At 37.5% G+C, this 15470-nt stretch overlaps 2 protein-coding genes across 2 annotated transcripts; both read right to left on the reverse strand.

Annotated features, from left to right (window-relative positions):
* Positions 1 to 1305: 1305 nt before the first annotated feature.
* Positions 1306 to 1797, reverse strand: LOC116118576. Its single transcript, XM_031404564.1, has 2 exons — positions 1721 to 1797; positions 1306 to 1635 (listed from the first exon to the last, which is right to left on the reverse strand). Exons 1-2 carry the CDS (start codon positions 1724 to 1726, stop codon positions 1306 to 1308), a joined length of 336 nt encoding a protein of 111 aa, XP_031260424.1. The 5' UTR covers positions 1727 to 1797.
* Positions 1798 to 6173: 4376 nt separating this feature from the next.
* LOC116118546 (trithorax group protein osa) lies at positions 6174 to 15404 on the reverse strand. The gene is made up of 11 exons (XM_031404522.1): positions 14879 to 15404; positions 14739 to 14790; positions 13503 to 13943; positions 11717 to 12054; positions 11441 to 11638; positions 11136 to 11333; positions 10906 to 10980; positions 10734 to 10800; positions 9544 to 10612; positions 9388 to 9444; positions 6174 to 6776 (listed from the first exon to the last, which is right to left on the reverse strand). Exons 1-9 carry the CDS (start codon positions 15266 to 15268, stop codon positions 9729 to 9731), a joined length of 2643 nt encoding a protein of 880 aa, XP_031260382.1. The 5' UTR covers positions 15269 to 15404; the 3' UTR covers positions 6174 to 6776; positions 9388 to 9444; positions 9544 to 9728.
* Positions 15405 to 15470: the final 66 nt, after the last annotated feature.

Raw genomic sequence — 15470 nt, forward strand, 5'->3', positions numbered from 1 at the left:
GCCATGTGTAGGGACTGGCGGTCTTGGTGCTTGCTGTGTCTGCTGTTGGTGAGGAAGTGATGGTGGTGAAGATGATGATCCGCCGTGGGTGGTGGCTGTGGAGGCGGCGGCGGTGGCCTCATGTACGGTGGGGCTGTTGGTACGCGTCCATTTTTGTTAATATTAGACTTCTCCTTGTTGAATGAGGAATAAAGAAAGGGGAGAAGCGATATTTTGTGACGAGCAGGTGCAGGGAGTCCCGTGAGACCCGCTGTCGGGATATTTACTCTTCGTAAAGAGGTGAGAATTAACTGGAAGCTTTTTGTAGCGAGGACTAAATGCGTTTAGATTTTTATTATTTAGAGTAACCGACATGTTTCACCCGAGTTTGCGAATACTAAGCAGATACCCCATTCCTTTTATTTCAGGTTTTCACCCCTAAACAACTCTGTTTTTATTTTAATAATAAAAAGGCTAAATAGTTTACCTATTTTGATACTAAAAGAACAAAATAATCCTAAAAAACCCCAAAATCTCAAATTTCTTCCACCTCCACCTCGCCTTTTCATCTTACCTTTCTCATCTTTGTCGGCGTGCCCTGCCCAGCATTTCTCCTTTCCGGTAAATGAAGCCTAGATCAGCGTGATAATCCATCTCCCTCTTAATTCCTCCATTTTTTTCTTTCTTCATAGACGATTTTGCCTTTCCGTGAGTGCAGTGCCCAACCGACTAATTCCGGCGTCACCGGACAACCCATCACCAAGCAATCACTTCCCCTTAACCAACACACCAAAACCCTCTCTACCTCTCATCCAAGAAAACCCCTTAATCGCACCACCAAAAATCTAGGGTTTGCATTATTTTTCCATTTTCCCATCGATTGGCAACAAAATCCCTCCCGTCAACGCCATTCACCTCACTGGCCTCCCCTCTCGAAAACCCCTCATCCTGACAATCGTTTGGTACCGACGCACCCATCACTTCCATCTCTTTGCGCGACAACTGGGTTTGGGTGATTTAGGCCTTTGTTTTGAGTTGATTTTGTTGCGTTTTGTTGTGTTTTGGAGTGAATTAATTTGTGATTGGTTGTCGGTTTTTTTTTTTTTTTTTGGTGTTTTCCCCGCTACTGTGATTTTCCTTGCCACTACCGTCACCACAATGTGTTTTGGAGTGAATTTGATTTGTTGATGATGTAGGGTGGGCTGACAGCGGTGCTGGTTTGAATGATGGTGGTTTGGCCAGTTGTGTGGCGGCGGTTTGATGGGCTGGTTTAGAATGGACTATGGTTGGAGAGAGAGAGAGAATGGTTAGCAAAAGCTTGTGTGCTTACGTGAAATCGATATTGGGTTCCACCATTAGTCGAGAACCGAAGTCCCTAGCAAAAGCAAATGCAGAAGGGTGTTGGGTGAAGAGAAGAACCGTTATTTGCGGTGACAAACCAAGCCAAGACCGAATAGCTAGACTCTGCCTGGATCCAACAGAACCGGTAAAGGGGGCAGGTGCACTGAATATTGCAATTTTAGGAGCGCTGTGATTAAATAGGTGATGGCTGATTCGATCATCATTGAAGCTGGGTAACTTACGAGTAGCATAAAAGGAGAGAGCAATGAAGATGAACCCAGATAGCCATATTGACAATACTCCAACTTGCAACACCTGTAAATAAATAAATTTAAAAACAAAAGTGCATCAATGAAATATTGACAAGAGAGAAAAAGAGAAACGCAGAAAGGAACTGCACCTTCATTGATAACTTCACAAGAATGAAATGAAAATGGGTTTGTTTTAATTTTAGTTAAAGTAGAATTGGGTTTAGCGTGAAAAAGAAAGAGTGGAACTTTAACTGAAAAAAAATAGAAGAGTAGGAAACACACAAGCCGCCACTACACTTCAGCATTGGCAGTTTGGCACCACCAAGACCGGGAAGACCATTCAAGACATGTGAAGTTTGGCGTCATCGATACATCACTTCCATTATCAAGAGTAAACGATATTTTCCCACCAAGGTTTGGCGAATTTCAGTTCCCACCCCTGGTTTCATAAATTGCAGTTCCAGTCTTAAATTAACAGATAACTATTTAATTTAACAGTTAAAAGGGTAAAATAGTTATTTCAAAATAACCCTTCACTTCTCTAATTCACCCCACCGGCAATTTCAGGCCATTCCAGCCTGATTCCGACCCCTTCTGACACCACCATTATAATCCCCTCAACCCCGACATCAAAACCCCCTAACCTCCCCGTCTAATTGAACCCCCTAATCGCCAGTCGTCTCTTTTAGTGTCAATCGACGTTTCATCCAAATTCTGGCAAGTCCCGACACCAAAAACCACCCCCAAGACCACCAATAGCATTGCCGGCTTCCCCCCACTAAAACCCCCAACATCTTCGACTGCAATTGCCCGCCGATCGCCGTCGCCTCTCCCTTGGGTTTTTGCATTTTTTTTTCTCCCCTTTACAGTCAAATTCTGGCACCTCGCCGATGTGCAATCAGGTGAAAAAGTTATGAGTTTTGGTGAGAAGGATAAGGGGATGTTGATGGTGGTGTCAAAGAGGTCCAATGGTGCCAAAATCAGGCCAGATTCTTGGCTTGGCCGAGATCCTCTGGGGGTTATTTGAGAGAAATTTGAGATATATGGGTTATTCAAGATAAAAATAACGACATTAATTTAAGAATGAGAATCTGTAATTTATGAAACCAGGGGTGAAAAGTTTAGATTCATCAAACTTTGGGTGGGAAAATGTCGTTTACTCATGATAAAAATAATGTAACTATGAGATCCCAAAGATTCGTCAAACCTTGGGTGAGAAAATGCCGTTTACTCATGATAAAAATAATGTAAGTATGAGATCCCAATAACAAATTTTGTTAATTAAAACACTTGAGGTAAAACTTATTGTATTCAAACTTAAGAAGATATGTGATGACATAAGAAGCGCCATGAAATTACAGATAATTCTGAAAAAACAAAGAGACATGAGAATATTACTTCTCAACGTTGGAAATTTCGTTATATATAACAGACAAAAAAAAAAGGTTGCATATTTGATATAGCAGGCCTGGATTATACTGTGAAAATTTTAAGACAAATTTTTGCTATAGTGAAACAATTATTATATAATTTATTATTATTATAAGAGAAAATCACGTACCATGCACCTGTTATTTCTGAATCTGTCACTTCAATGGTAATTTTTCCATTTTTAATCAAACCCACTAACTTTTATAAGTCTTTTCACTTTCATTGACCATATTAATTTATATTTTCTTGAGTAAACGACATATTCCCACCCAAGGTTTGACGACTTCTCAAATTAGTATCCCAAGTTACATTTATTCCAGATTTTTACCCTTAAAATGACAGAAAATGTTTGATGTAACGGTAAAGGGATAAATTGGTCATTTTACATGGGCGGTGCACGTTAGCAGATTGTCGCCTCTAACAATCCTCTGATGCACGTTAGCAGACGGTGTTCCCGATGTTTTTTGCCTTTTTTCCGACGATCTTCTATCCAAAATCACCCTTGTGACCACCATTTGAACCTCATCCTCCCCTCTACAAAACCATACCCTTCATAACCCCTCATTACTCACCGATCGTCAACCACGGCAGCCGCAACATGGGACTGGTTTTTGCCAGTTTCTGGCCGTTTGAACGACGACAACCCCAACCACCACCACTATTTGACTCCTCGCATCCTCTCTTACAAAACCCCTAACCTTCCCAGCCACGGCAGCTCACCGTTTGCCGTCCACCAATTCACTAAAAACCGACCGATGAACACGAACTCTTGGCCAACGAACAATGACTAAACATTTACTGAGGACATAGGAGTTTTATAGATTTGGAGACAATGGTTGTAGTGGTGGTGTCCAATTGGATTTTTGCCATCGGAATCTGGCAAAGAAGAGTGGAAGCCTAAGCCTAACGGTGCCGGTGATTGGAGGGGCCAATGAGTCAGGAACCAGAGGGGTTTTGGGCGATGAACTACAGGGAAAGTGATGGAGGTGACCAGGGGGTTTGACGTCGTCATAAACAGCCCAGATCAAGCTATTTTTGACAAGGGTGTGTAGTGACCAAAGGTGTTTTTGGCATAATTTGAAAATAAAATGATAAGTTAAAATTTTATAATTTTACTAATTTAGGGGTTAAAACATAATTTATTAATTTAGGGTTAAGGGCATTATGATAATTGTGCCCTCCAAACCTTAAAAATTGCTAACATTGTTATTTTAAGGTTGAGAACATGGAATAAATATAACATGGAGTACCAACTTGGGATTCCATCAAACCTTGGGTGGGACTGTCATTTACTCTATTTTTTTTAAAATAAAACTAACAAAAAAATGTTTAAGGGGTTTGGCTAATGGGGCCGGAGGTAGAGGTGGTCTCTAGTGGACTACCCACGCAGCCCCTATCATGTTGGCAAATGAATCCCAAGTGGTTTTCTCCATTTTTTTTAATTATATTCAACCAATAGTACTCATTAGAGGTGTTCAAAAGAATCGATTGGAACCAGAACCAATGGATACCCAAGTATTGGTTTCTGTTCCTACCCAGAATCGACCGTCAACTGGTAGGTTTCGGTTCCAAATTTTTGGAACCGTTACTGTACAATTCCGATTCTTATAGTTAGGAACCGAAACCGTGAACCAAGACTAATATAAAATAAAATTAAAAAGTATGGGGATTAATAAAAACTTTTGTAGAAAAAGTAATGTGAATACATTTATACTTATATTTCATAATATTTAAAATAAGTTAGTTTGACTTTTGAGAATATACCTTTACAAAGCAATAGAGTTTGTAATTTTGAATTTATAATTTGTAATTTTATTTTTGCTAAACAAGTACCAAGGGGGTATTTGTAAGTTTTTTAAAGTTTTTTTGCCTTTTTAAAAACTTTTGGGGGGTAATATAATTTTATAGGGTACCCAGAACCAGAACCTAAACCGAAACCGCTGTTATAGGTTCTGGTTCTGGGTACCTAAGAACCGAAACTGTCGATTCTGGTTCTAGTTCCGATTCCAAATTTCAAGGAACCGTTGGTTCCGATTCTAGTTCCTTCAAAAAATACAAGATACCCAGAACCGAACACCCCTAGTACTCATCGTATCCTTCAGAGAATTTGACGACTAAACATATTTTGCTTTCGCCACAAAAGAAAATAAAAGGATTAAACTAATCTGATGTTAGTGGATTGCCGTAAAAGTAGCTATCCAAATGAAAACCGATGGTTTTAAACCCGACTTGACCTTGACCTGGTCAAGGAGCCAATCCCCAGGTCGGGCAATCCGATCAGTTGAACTGGTCAATCAAATTGATGACGTCAACAAATCCAATCAGTTTGAAACTTAACAAACATACCCATGATCCTATAGGTTTGAAATCCAACAAATACACCCCTGCAAACTAGCCAAGAAACCCTAACCATCGCAACTGCAATCCACCTCAAATCAACCCAAAACCAGAAAAACCACCACCAGGCCACCATGAAACCCTAATCCACCACAAATGACAAAACACCACCATGTGCCACAAATTTTTTTATTAATTCTTGTCTCAAATGCCAACAAAATCAAACTCACTAATCACTCAAAGGCCGAGTGAAGTGCGACCAACAGCAAACAGGCAGATGACAAAGTCGCAGAGCGGCCTAAGTAGGTCAACCTAAGGATGCGAAGCAAAGAATGAAGATTGGAGAATTAAATTGGAATAGAGATTTTGGTTTTAGGGATTTTAGAGACCTAGTTTAGCCACCAATCTGGTTGAACCGATGGTTCGGTACTATTCTACTGGTTCAAACTTGGGTCAATCCAGATCAATGCCTGAAACCGGGTTCAAAGTGTCCCTAGATCGAAGATGGGGCCAATTCCCGATCAGTCCAGTCCAGGTTTTAAAATCCTGATGAAAACAAGATGTTTGAAATGATTAGGAAGTCAATGTCATTACTTTCAATATGAGAACTGAGAAGGGCTTTGAACCAGCAAGCAGAATTTGACCAGCCAGCAGCAAATCTACGGACTTGGAGAACCATTAGAGTGTCTGCTATTGTGATTCACAAGGTTGCACTAAAATGCTGAACTAACTTTATATCTACCATTCATCTTATAATACATGAAGTGATGAAACAAAAGGAACTACACATTTGCTACTGAAATACAGGATACACCTCGAAAAACGTGGCAAGCCTAAGCCAAAAAACTGAGATACAAATCTCTATTAAAACTGGGCAAGGCATTGTACAAGGATATATGCATCATCTAAAGACATATAGAATTACCTCAGATAAAATTCCCGTACCAAATTGAACAGGACTTAAACTTCCTTTAGCATGCATTAATTTCATATCAGGGTCATCGAGTATGCAATAGATTCATAAGCAAAATCTCCAGTTTCAGGTACATCAAATCTTCGGAAAAACCAGACCAGAATTCTTTGTGCTTGAGAGTTCAGATCAACACTAAGAAAATATAACCTCTAATCATCTCTGCCTCCGCACAGGAGATCTGGATCTTGACCTTCCCCTGCCAAAACAGTAGAGTTAATAAATCAAGAAAAATTTTGAGTTTGTAACCAAGAAAAAAAAAAAAAAAAAATACAAGTCAAATATTTGGCATCCTGCTACTTTCACCTGAGTTGTATATTGTTATAATGATGGTTGTGTATGTCTTATAAACATTAACACAATCTTAATCTTAAGACAATGTGGCAACATACCTGGTCGTCTCAAGAGAAGAATAGGGAGAATGCCTGCGCTGAGAGTGCTTGCTATGTGGTGACCGCATAACTTGTCTAGAAATGAAAACATCCATCATACTGATACGGTAAGTTCAATATTATATAATTCATGAGAGATATGCTTAGCCTTCTATAGAGTCAAAACTTAATATCCAGCTTGTCATTTCTTTTTTGGCATTAATGACAAAGGATCCCACTCATCAAAGACTACCAACTACAGTGTTATTTTAGGGGAAAAAAACTGAAAACATTATTATAATAGTCATCCCAAAACATCCTAATGATGACTTTATAATGTTTTTTACTGAATAATATGTAAAAAATTTAGACTTTTTAATCTTTTATCTGAAACAGAAGGTCTTTATGGTTGTATTTATAAGAACTCTTAAAAGTTCCACGTGTGATCCATAAATTTACTATCTTGTCCTACATAACATATCCTTTTCTCTTCATTTCTTTGAACCAAACGACCAATCCATTTTCTTGGTTTATGAAATTAAACTAATAAAATGCTATAAATCTAGATAATATCTCAAATTTCTCATCTCAATCAATGTATAGTCCTACATGACAATACTATATTGCTTAACATATCAACTTATCATATACATGTTAGTGTTTATAGAAACACACATTACTTTAGAGAAATATGTGGACAACATAATAAATTCCAAACAAGTTTGGTTTAGATTATGTTAAATTATTGGTTCTAAATGTTTCTACCACATAAAATACTAATAAATATTCACACAACTTTTATAAGAAAGTATGTGCCAAAATGTTGATTTTCAGATGCTTTTGATTCGTAAAACAAAAAATAGTTATGTTCAATCATAAGCAGGACAAGATAAAAGACAACAAAATAACATTTCAGACACACACATGTAGGTATATTTATATCAATCAAAATCAAATTTACTCTAAATGAATTGAAAAATCAAACAAACAAATACAACCTTAAACTGAATACCAATACACAAGGTTTTTGAGTGTTGTGCATTCAAGTGATAACATGTTAGACATTCTCTCTGCGCTGGCTATTTGCTTTAGGTTGAGTCAGCAAACTGGCGTAAATAGAATATGCATTTATTCTCAGCGAAAAAATCAAGTTATAGATTGGTAACCAATACGTCAGACAATGCATGTGCTACACATATCAGGAAAAAGCACTCAACTGCAGATCAAGTTCTCACAATAACAGCCTATTACTACATTTATCAACTTAAATACCAGTTTAAAGAAAAAGAAAAATGTTAACTAGGATTGTATGAGAATAATAAAACTTAGCAAATGTTCACTCAATAGTAGGGATGCAAATCCCCACCAGGATAGGAAACCAATTGGAATGAATCATTTAGTCATATATAGCTCATTAATATACTTTTAAAGAATAAAAAATAAGTAAAAAGAAAAAAAACAAATATTGCTGCTGTATTGTTTGCTAAAATAAGGCATAAATGAGAGAATAGTGACGCCACCATATGTATATGTTACCTTAGAATGTGCAGTTCACTAGTCAATATCTAAATAAGCTTAATAATGGAATATGATTACCTCAGAATGTGCAGACAACTAGTAAATACCTAAATAAGCTTAACAATATAATAAGATTGCCTCAGAATGTGCAGTCAATTAGACAATACCTAAATAAGCTTAATGACGGAGTACGACAAAAAAAATTATAATTGCAATAAACAAGGATTCCTACCTCAAGAATCAAAATTCAGTTCACAAACCTAATTTCATTAATTCATTGAACAAATTTTCCAATTCAAGATGGCAACCTCATTTTGCTTATATGCATTAATAAGCAGTCTTGAACTACACCAGAAGCCACTTAAATCAAAGTTCCAACCAAGAGATCAAAACAACAAAAAGATATAGAGAATGGTGAGGATGGGAAAAAAAAATTAAATAAAAAATGTATCAAGCATCTATCTAATTCACATATTGTCAGCAATTATTATTGATTAAATCAAGTTCACTGCTGCACACACTGAAACAACAAAAGAACCCCTGACAGGACTAAATCGTTATCCATCACTGTCAAATTAACATATTAACTAAAAAATATCCTCTGTTGGGCCATTGCATCACTCATGGATTTAGACCACTGTCACTCAGTGATTCCAATGGTTTCACTGTATCTAAAAGCTTTTTTTTTTTTTTTTTTTTTGGAACCCATAAATACCTCAACCTGTTTGGTGAACTAGAATTCCAATGTTGAGCACTCATTGTACACTATAAACTTTGCAAAACAAGAAACTTGTGCTTCTTGTAAGGTATTTGTCCCTAAGGATTTAAACACAAGCTTAAGGGAACAAACCACAGGCCTACCTACTGACTAATTCCTTGGGTTACTTTGTCTCACAACATTGAGGAAGCCAATTTGTTTGATACAAGTTCATATGAATGACACTTAATTTATGATTTCATTTCAAGTTATTTTGGTGACCAAAGCATTGTCTTTTATATAAAACACCAACTTTTCATGTTACATGTTTTTTTGAATCATAATGGGTCAGTTCACTTTTCAAGTGTTGACCACTTAGAATTTTAAAGTTTAAAGATACATAAAACAAGAAATAGAGTTTCAACCTTTGAAGATACATAGGAATAGTACAGGAAGCATGAGCAGAAGTGACAAAATCTAATAAATGCTTACCTTCTCCTAGACCTGTCAGGCGATGGAGACAAATTACGTTTTCTTGAACGTGGCTTCCTGCAGTATATAACAGGACATGAGATTTTATACAGAGTATGAGGCCAAAAAAACAAAAAAAAAAAAAAAAAAAAAAAGATAAACATCTCAATGGCAAACCTTTTAGAGTCATCTGACGTGTCATCGCTTGACTCATTGGCCTGACCGACTGAGTTGTCCTTGCTGTTTCTACCCTTACTGCTAACTGAAGAGGAGCGCCTTCCCTTATGCTTGCTTGAGTCACTAGTAAATTTATGTCTTGATGAATCCTCCTCCTTTGACTGTTTATGTTCTTTATCAATAACTTATTTGGAACTAGATCTATGGTGTTTCTCTGTGTGTCTTCTATCCTCCTTGACATCAACATGAGTGGATCTTTTTCTTGACTTGGATTCCTTAGATTTTTCCTCAGGCCTAACATCATAATCTTTCCTTTTATCTCTTGAACCATTCCGATCATCTGTCTTTTCCTTTCTTAAATGTCTTTCATCCTCCCTCCTACGATTTTCAGCTCCCTTCTCACCTGCCCCACCACCAATCTCTATTTCCTTACCACTATCTTTTCTAGAACTCTTTTTACTTTCATGTCGATCATTTTTAACTGATCTCAATCTGTTTTCAGTATTTTGAGAATTATCATTCGTTGATCTTTCCACACCAGGTAGTTCAGATTTTGTTTTCATTCCAATCTTTTCTCCTGACGTAATATTCAACCCAAAACCATTATTTCCATCCAGCAATTTTCCACTATCAACACTGTTTTCATTATCCCTATCTCTTGCACCATTGTTGTTATTTCTGGATGTAGATGCGTTACTTTTTCTTGGATCAGACTCCAAATTTTTCTGACCTCGATTATGCTCCTCAAGTACCACAGGTAAACCATTTTCAGCTGCATTACGAACCTCTTCTGAAAGCTTATTTGTGCTTGACTGCTGAACAGCATAATTTCTAGAGTTTGGCATACTGGAATTCTGAATTTCATCATCTCCAGCATCATCATCAGAGGCATAATTTGCAAGACCTAAAACATCTCCAGGGGAGCTGGAACTAGTTTTTTCACTGGTTTCTTCAGTCTCAAATTCCCTGGCTTTGACTGGAACTAGTACCATTGCAGATGCCTTAGTCGTTGGAACAGCTGGAGGACGTGGTGAGACCTTATGATTCGGTAAAATATTGTTGTGCTCAACTGCAATTATAAAAAAATTACATCACAAGAAAGAATTTTTGAAAGACAGAAAGCAGTAGCTTACTTCAATGCTCGCACTGTGAATTCATAAACAAGGTCTCAAATATCGTAATGCACTCACCTTCAATTGTAAGATCATCTTCCATTAGAACTTTAGTCGCAATTTCATCAAAGAGCTCATCAGTAACCTATTTCATCAAAGAGTTCATCAGTAACCTGTTCAAAACATTACAATTACAACTATGAAAGCAAAACAGTAAATTAGAAAAACATAAGTCTTCAGGCAACTTAACCTTTAAAAGAACTTCAGTTAGGATGCGTTTAATTTCCTGGTTAATCGCTGCAGTTCTAGCTGCTTCCACGTAATCCTGCATGGAGCAAATGTATAGGTCAAATTCCAAAGACAAGTTACATTAATTTCACAATAATAATAACCCGTTGAAAGAGAACTAACTCATCATCAGGATAAACAGATATAGAAATAAAACCTCATCATCAGGATAAACAGATATAGAAATCAAACCTCATCATCATCCTCTTCTTCAGTTGATTTAGAAGAATCAAGGCTTTTGCTCTCTGCCTGATCACCTTTCCCAGATGATCTAGGAGCAGATTCATCGTCAATGGATTCTGATTCCCCTTTTGGATTCTCTAGAGATGACTTTGTGATGGCAGCTTTATTCTTAATTATTTCCTCTTTAAGCCAGTTAGGCACAGGAGCCTGGAAAAAATTCCATAAGAGATAAGTGTGCATGGGTAGCTCATACGTCGGTGTGCACCCAAGAATTATTAACATATTAAAGTCAACCAGTGTATAGGAGTAATAACCTTTTTAGGACGTTCAGAAACACTAGAAACCCCATATGCATCACCTGGGAAAGCTGTTGAGGGATGAAGTGCAGCTCCTGCACCAAGGCCAAAAGCACTGGCAGACGCAATTGCTGGCTGGAATCCCGGTCCCGGAAACCTTCCAAATTGAGGTGCAACAGGTCCAGGAACTGAAGGTATGGCAATGGAAGGATCATGCTGAAAAATAAAGCATGTAAGTGTAATCTCAACAAACAACATATGTCAAAGGAGTACGCACAAAGTCAGAATCATTACCTGTGGCCCTGACTGAAGAGCAGGTGGAATTGGAGGATAACCTACACCAGATGCAACAGGGGGATTCCATGAATTAACAGAAGCCACTGCTGCAGCAGGGTCAACACCTCTTAGCGTTCCTACTGAGTCATGATGAGCAGCAGCATAACTAGACTGCATATGAATATCACGATCATGGTTAAACCTAGGTGCAAAATCTAATGGTTGATCACTAAGATCCGCCATTGGATCAACTGCTTGATTCCCAAATGCAAAGGGCTGCCCTTCCTGAGCCGAGGAAATGGGCATAGAAAATGATCTATAAATGTGCTCCTTTTGATCTTCACACTCTTCTTTACCTGCCATCATGCAAGAAGTCAAAAAGCAGGCAGAAAATATAAAATAAAGTTACAAAACATCATGAGCAATAGAAATTTAATTCCACAATTAATTTGCTAGAGGTGTGGTGCAGAGTACAAAACTTCAGCAGAATTAAGGTTCATAATATAGAAGGTCCAGAAATTCAATATACACATAAGGATAAGAAACTTTCATTCCTATGTAATATACCCTAATTTTCATTAATATAAGCTACTAGTCTCTATCTCTTATTTACAGCAGAAAAATAAGAGATAACTTTCAAATCCTGGTCTGTTATGTATTATAATTCACTTGATATGCCATATAATCCAGGCATCTGAATGGGTGTTCTTATAATAACAAAATAAAAATATAAAATGAGATCCCATTTTGTAATCTTTTTCACATGATTACGTTTTATTTAAAACATAAATCCACATGGGGGCTTGAACCTGCAGAACAATAAGCCAACATTAAATGTTATAGTTTCTAAATCACATAGTTGTAAATTATATAGTCTACCCCTATGTTTCAAAAAGAATTTAATCAATAGCAGGAACTAGTTTTGATTCAGAGGTAAACAAACCAAATATTTAAAAGAAATAGAAAAAGAATGTAAAAGAAGAAAAATAATAACATTTAATGAGGTAGATGTTTTCACGAAGAAAATGACCTGTAATAATTCTTCAGTCACAACATCAATAGTTTCCATCATTCAGAGTTTAACCTTCATCTTAAAAATTTTTTGAAGGGGTAAGACATCAATCTCTATCAGTATATCCTTTCAATTTCAAGGTTCCCAGTGCCCAGAACCCAATTTTTTTTCTTTTTTATCTTACACCATAATTTCTATCTAATAAAGTTCCATATTATTTAGATAACCATATATACCTCTTTCAAAGAACCAAGAGCATAACTCAATGAGCCAGTAAGCGTGCATAGAAAAAAAACCCTAAGTGACATACAGTTCCTTCCTTGGTCACAAATATCATCATGAACCATTAAATTATTATCATAGGGATTTGGACTCTAAATGCAATAAATCATCCAAACAGAAGACTATAAACTGATGAAGAATGCTCATATTGCCAACAAAAAGGGAAAAGGAACACCTCAATAGCATGAATGCTTAATCAACTACTTTCCAAATAAACAAATAAATGAAAAACAGAAAAATCTTCAGATGGGAGTATTAATTCTCCAGCCCCTGTCCAAACACAATACAAAAAGAAAAAGAATTCAAAAGACAAAAGAATACACAAAAAACAGTGAGGTTGAAATGCTGGAATCTTGATACTTTTTCACAAAAATAGCTCTAAGAAAGGTAGCATTGATGAGTAGTATCAACACAAGAAAGATAGTGTCAACTAGAAAAAGATGAGGTCGACAGAACTAGTCTTGAGCACAAGCTTCACATGCAAGTTCAATATGCTCAGAGTATTATTACCTGTAACAGAAGAATAACTAGAAGGTACCTCCTGCTGATGAACAGATGGACTGGAATGTAAATTTTCTTGATGAGGAAATCCGGCATTTGCTTCTCCAGCTGAAGATCCATCTCTACCAGCGTAAGGTAATTGCACATCAGGAATATATGAAGACGGAGCAGAACTTATAGATGAAGTCTCCTGTTGATAAGCCACTGGTGGCTGCTGTGAAGATGCAGCTGGCACTGGAAACTGTTGATAACCAGATGCAGGAAGTGAATGGTGTTGGGTATCTACATAATGAAAATCAGAAGCTTGTGGATACTGATCATGGAAATGATTTTGTTCTTCTGGTCTGGAAGCTGGCGTAAACTGGGAGTGCAGATGCTGATTCTCCATTGCAGCCCTTGCATTGGCCCATTCTTTGGCCCTGGCAGCCCAATCTTGTGCACCGCTGTGGGCTGCCATTACAAGAATCATTTAAAGGTAATTACAAAGATCAATAAAATCAAACCCAAGTTAAATATACTCGAGAAAAAAATAAATAAATAAATAAACCATGAGATCAGGATCACCTTTTAGCAACATTCTGTGAAGATACAAATATGTCAAAAAATAAAAAGAGCAGAATGGACAATTTTTTTTTTTTTTTTTTTTTTTTTTACATCTTAACATTCCTATATTTTGAAGCAAGACCCCTTCATGCCATCGTCAGCACTCACTAAGAAAGCATGAAAGTAATATGTTTGTTTTGGCAGCATGCACATGAATCATCATTTTGATAATACTTCTTGGCTCAATCTATTAACTAAGAAACATAGATGCACCCAGAGGGTTAGGCTTAGTGGTAAAAGCCTGAGGTCAAGGGTTTAAATTGCATTGTGTGACCTACTTGGAGTATTATATTCAACAAAGTTTCCTGGTGACCATGGTTGTAGGGTCTAGAAGTAGCCCCTAATTCATAACTCGAGACAAAGATGCTACTAAAGTTCATGAAAGAGTGATGAACTTGCTTTTAAAGTTCTAAAGTTTTGCCTTAAATATCACAATGAGATTTATTATCCCACAAATTTCAGAAAGTGCATGATAGAGTTGGGGCAAAAATGACAGGGATACTATGTTATCATCAGTCCAATGACAAATCAATCACAAATTAAATGACGCAGCGACAACAAAAAATGTTTAGCAATAAACTAGTCCACAGTAATAACAGTGAAGCGAACTTTCAAATACCAAAACGGAAAACAACTGCTTACCAGTGTAATCCCAACTTTGCTGGTGATGACCCCAGTTCGGATTGCTCCAATCCTACAAATATTGATTTTATTGATAAAGTTAAAGAGTACGCATCGCCAGATATATAAAAAACGAACAAAAAATAAACGAGGTTAACTACCTGATTGGGCTGAGGATAAGATTGAGAAATCTGAAGAGGCGCGGGAGGTCGAGGAGGAAGAGGGTAATTGTTGATGTTGGGGTGGTGGTGGTGCGCAGGATAAGGAATAGAAGGAGGAGGAGGTGGAGGATAAGAAGAAGCGGGAGGTGGAGCCCACTGAGACGGAGGAGGAGGCGGAGGAGATGGAGAGTGAGATGAAGGATGTTGGTAGTGGAATTGGTTGGAGTACCATTGGTTGCCATGTGTAGGGACTGGCGGTCTTGGTGCTTGCTGTGTCTGCTGTTGGTGAAGGAAGTGATGGTGGTGAAGATGATGATCCGCCGTGGGTGGTGGCTGTGGAGGCGGCGGCGGAGGCCTCATGTACCGGTGGGGCTGTTGGTACGCGTCCATTTTTGTTAATATTAGACTTCTCCTTGTTGAATGAGGAATAAAGAAAGGGGAGAAGCGATATTTTGTGACGAGCAGGTGCAGGGAGTCCCCGTGAGACCCGCTGTCGGGATATTTACTCTTCGTAAAGAGGTGAGAATTAACCTGGAAGCTTTTGTAGCGAGACTAAATGCGTTTAGATTTTTATTTATTTAGAGCAACCGAC

This window comes from Pistacia vera, unplaced genomic scaffold (assembly GCF_008641045.1).
Source record: "Pistacia vera cultivar Batoury unplaced genomic scaffold, PisVer_v2 Contig849, whole genome shotgun sequence".
NCBI classification, from domain to species: Eukaryota; Viridiplantae; Streptophyta; class Magnoliopsida; order Sapindales; family Anacardiaceae; genus Pistacia; species Pistacia vera.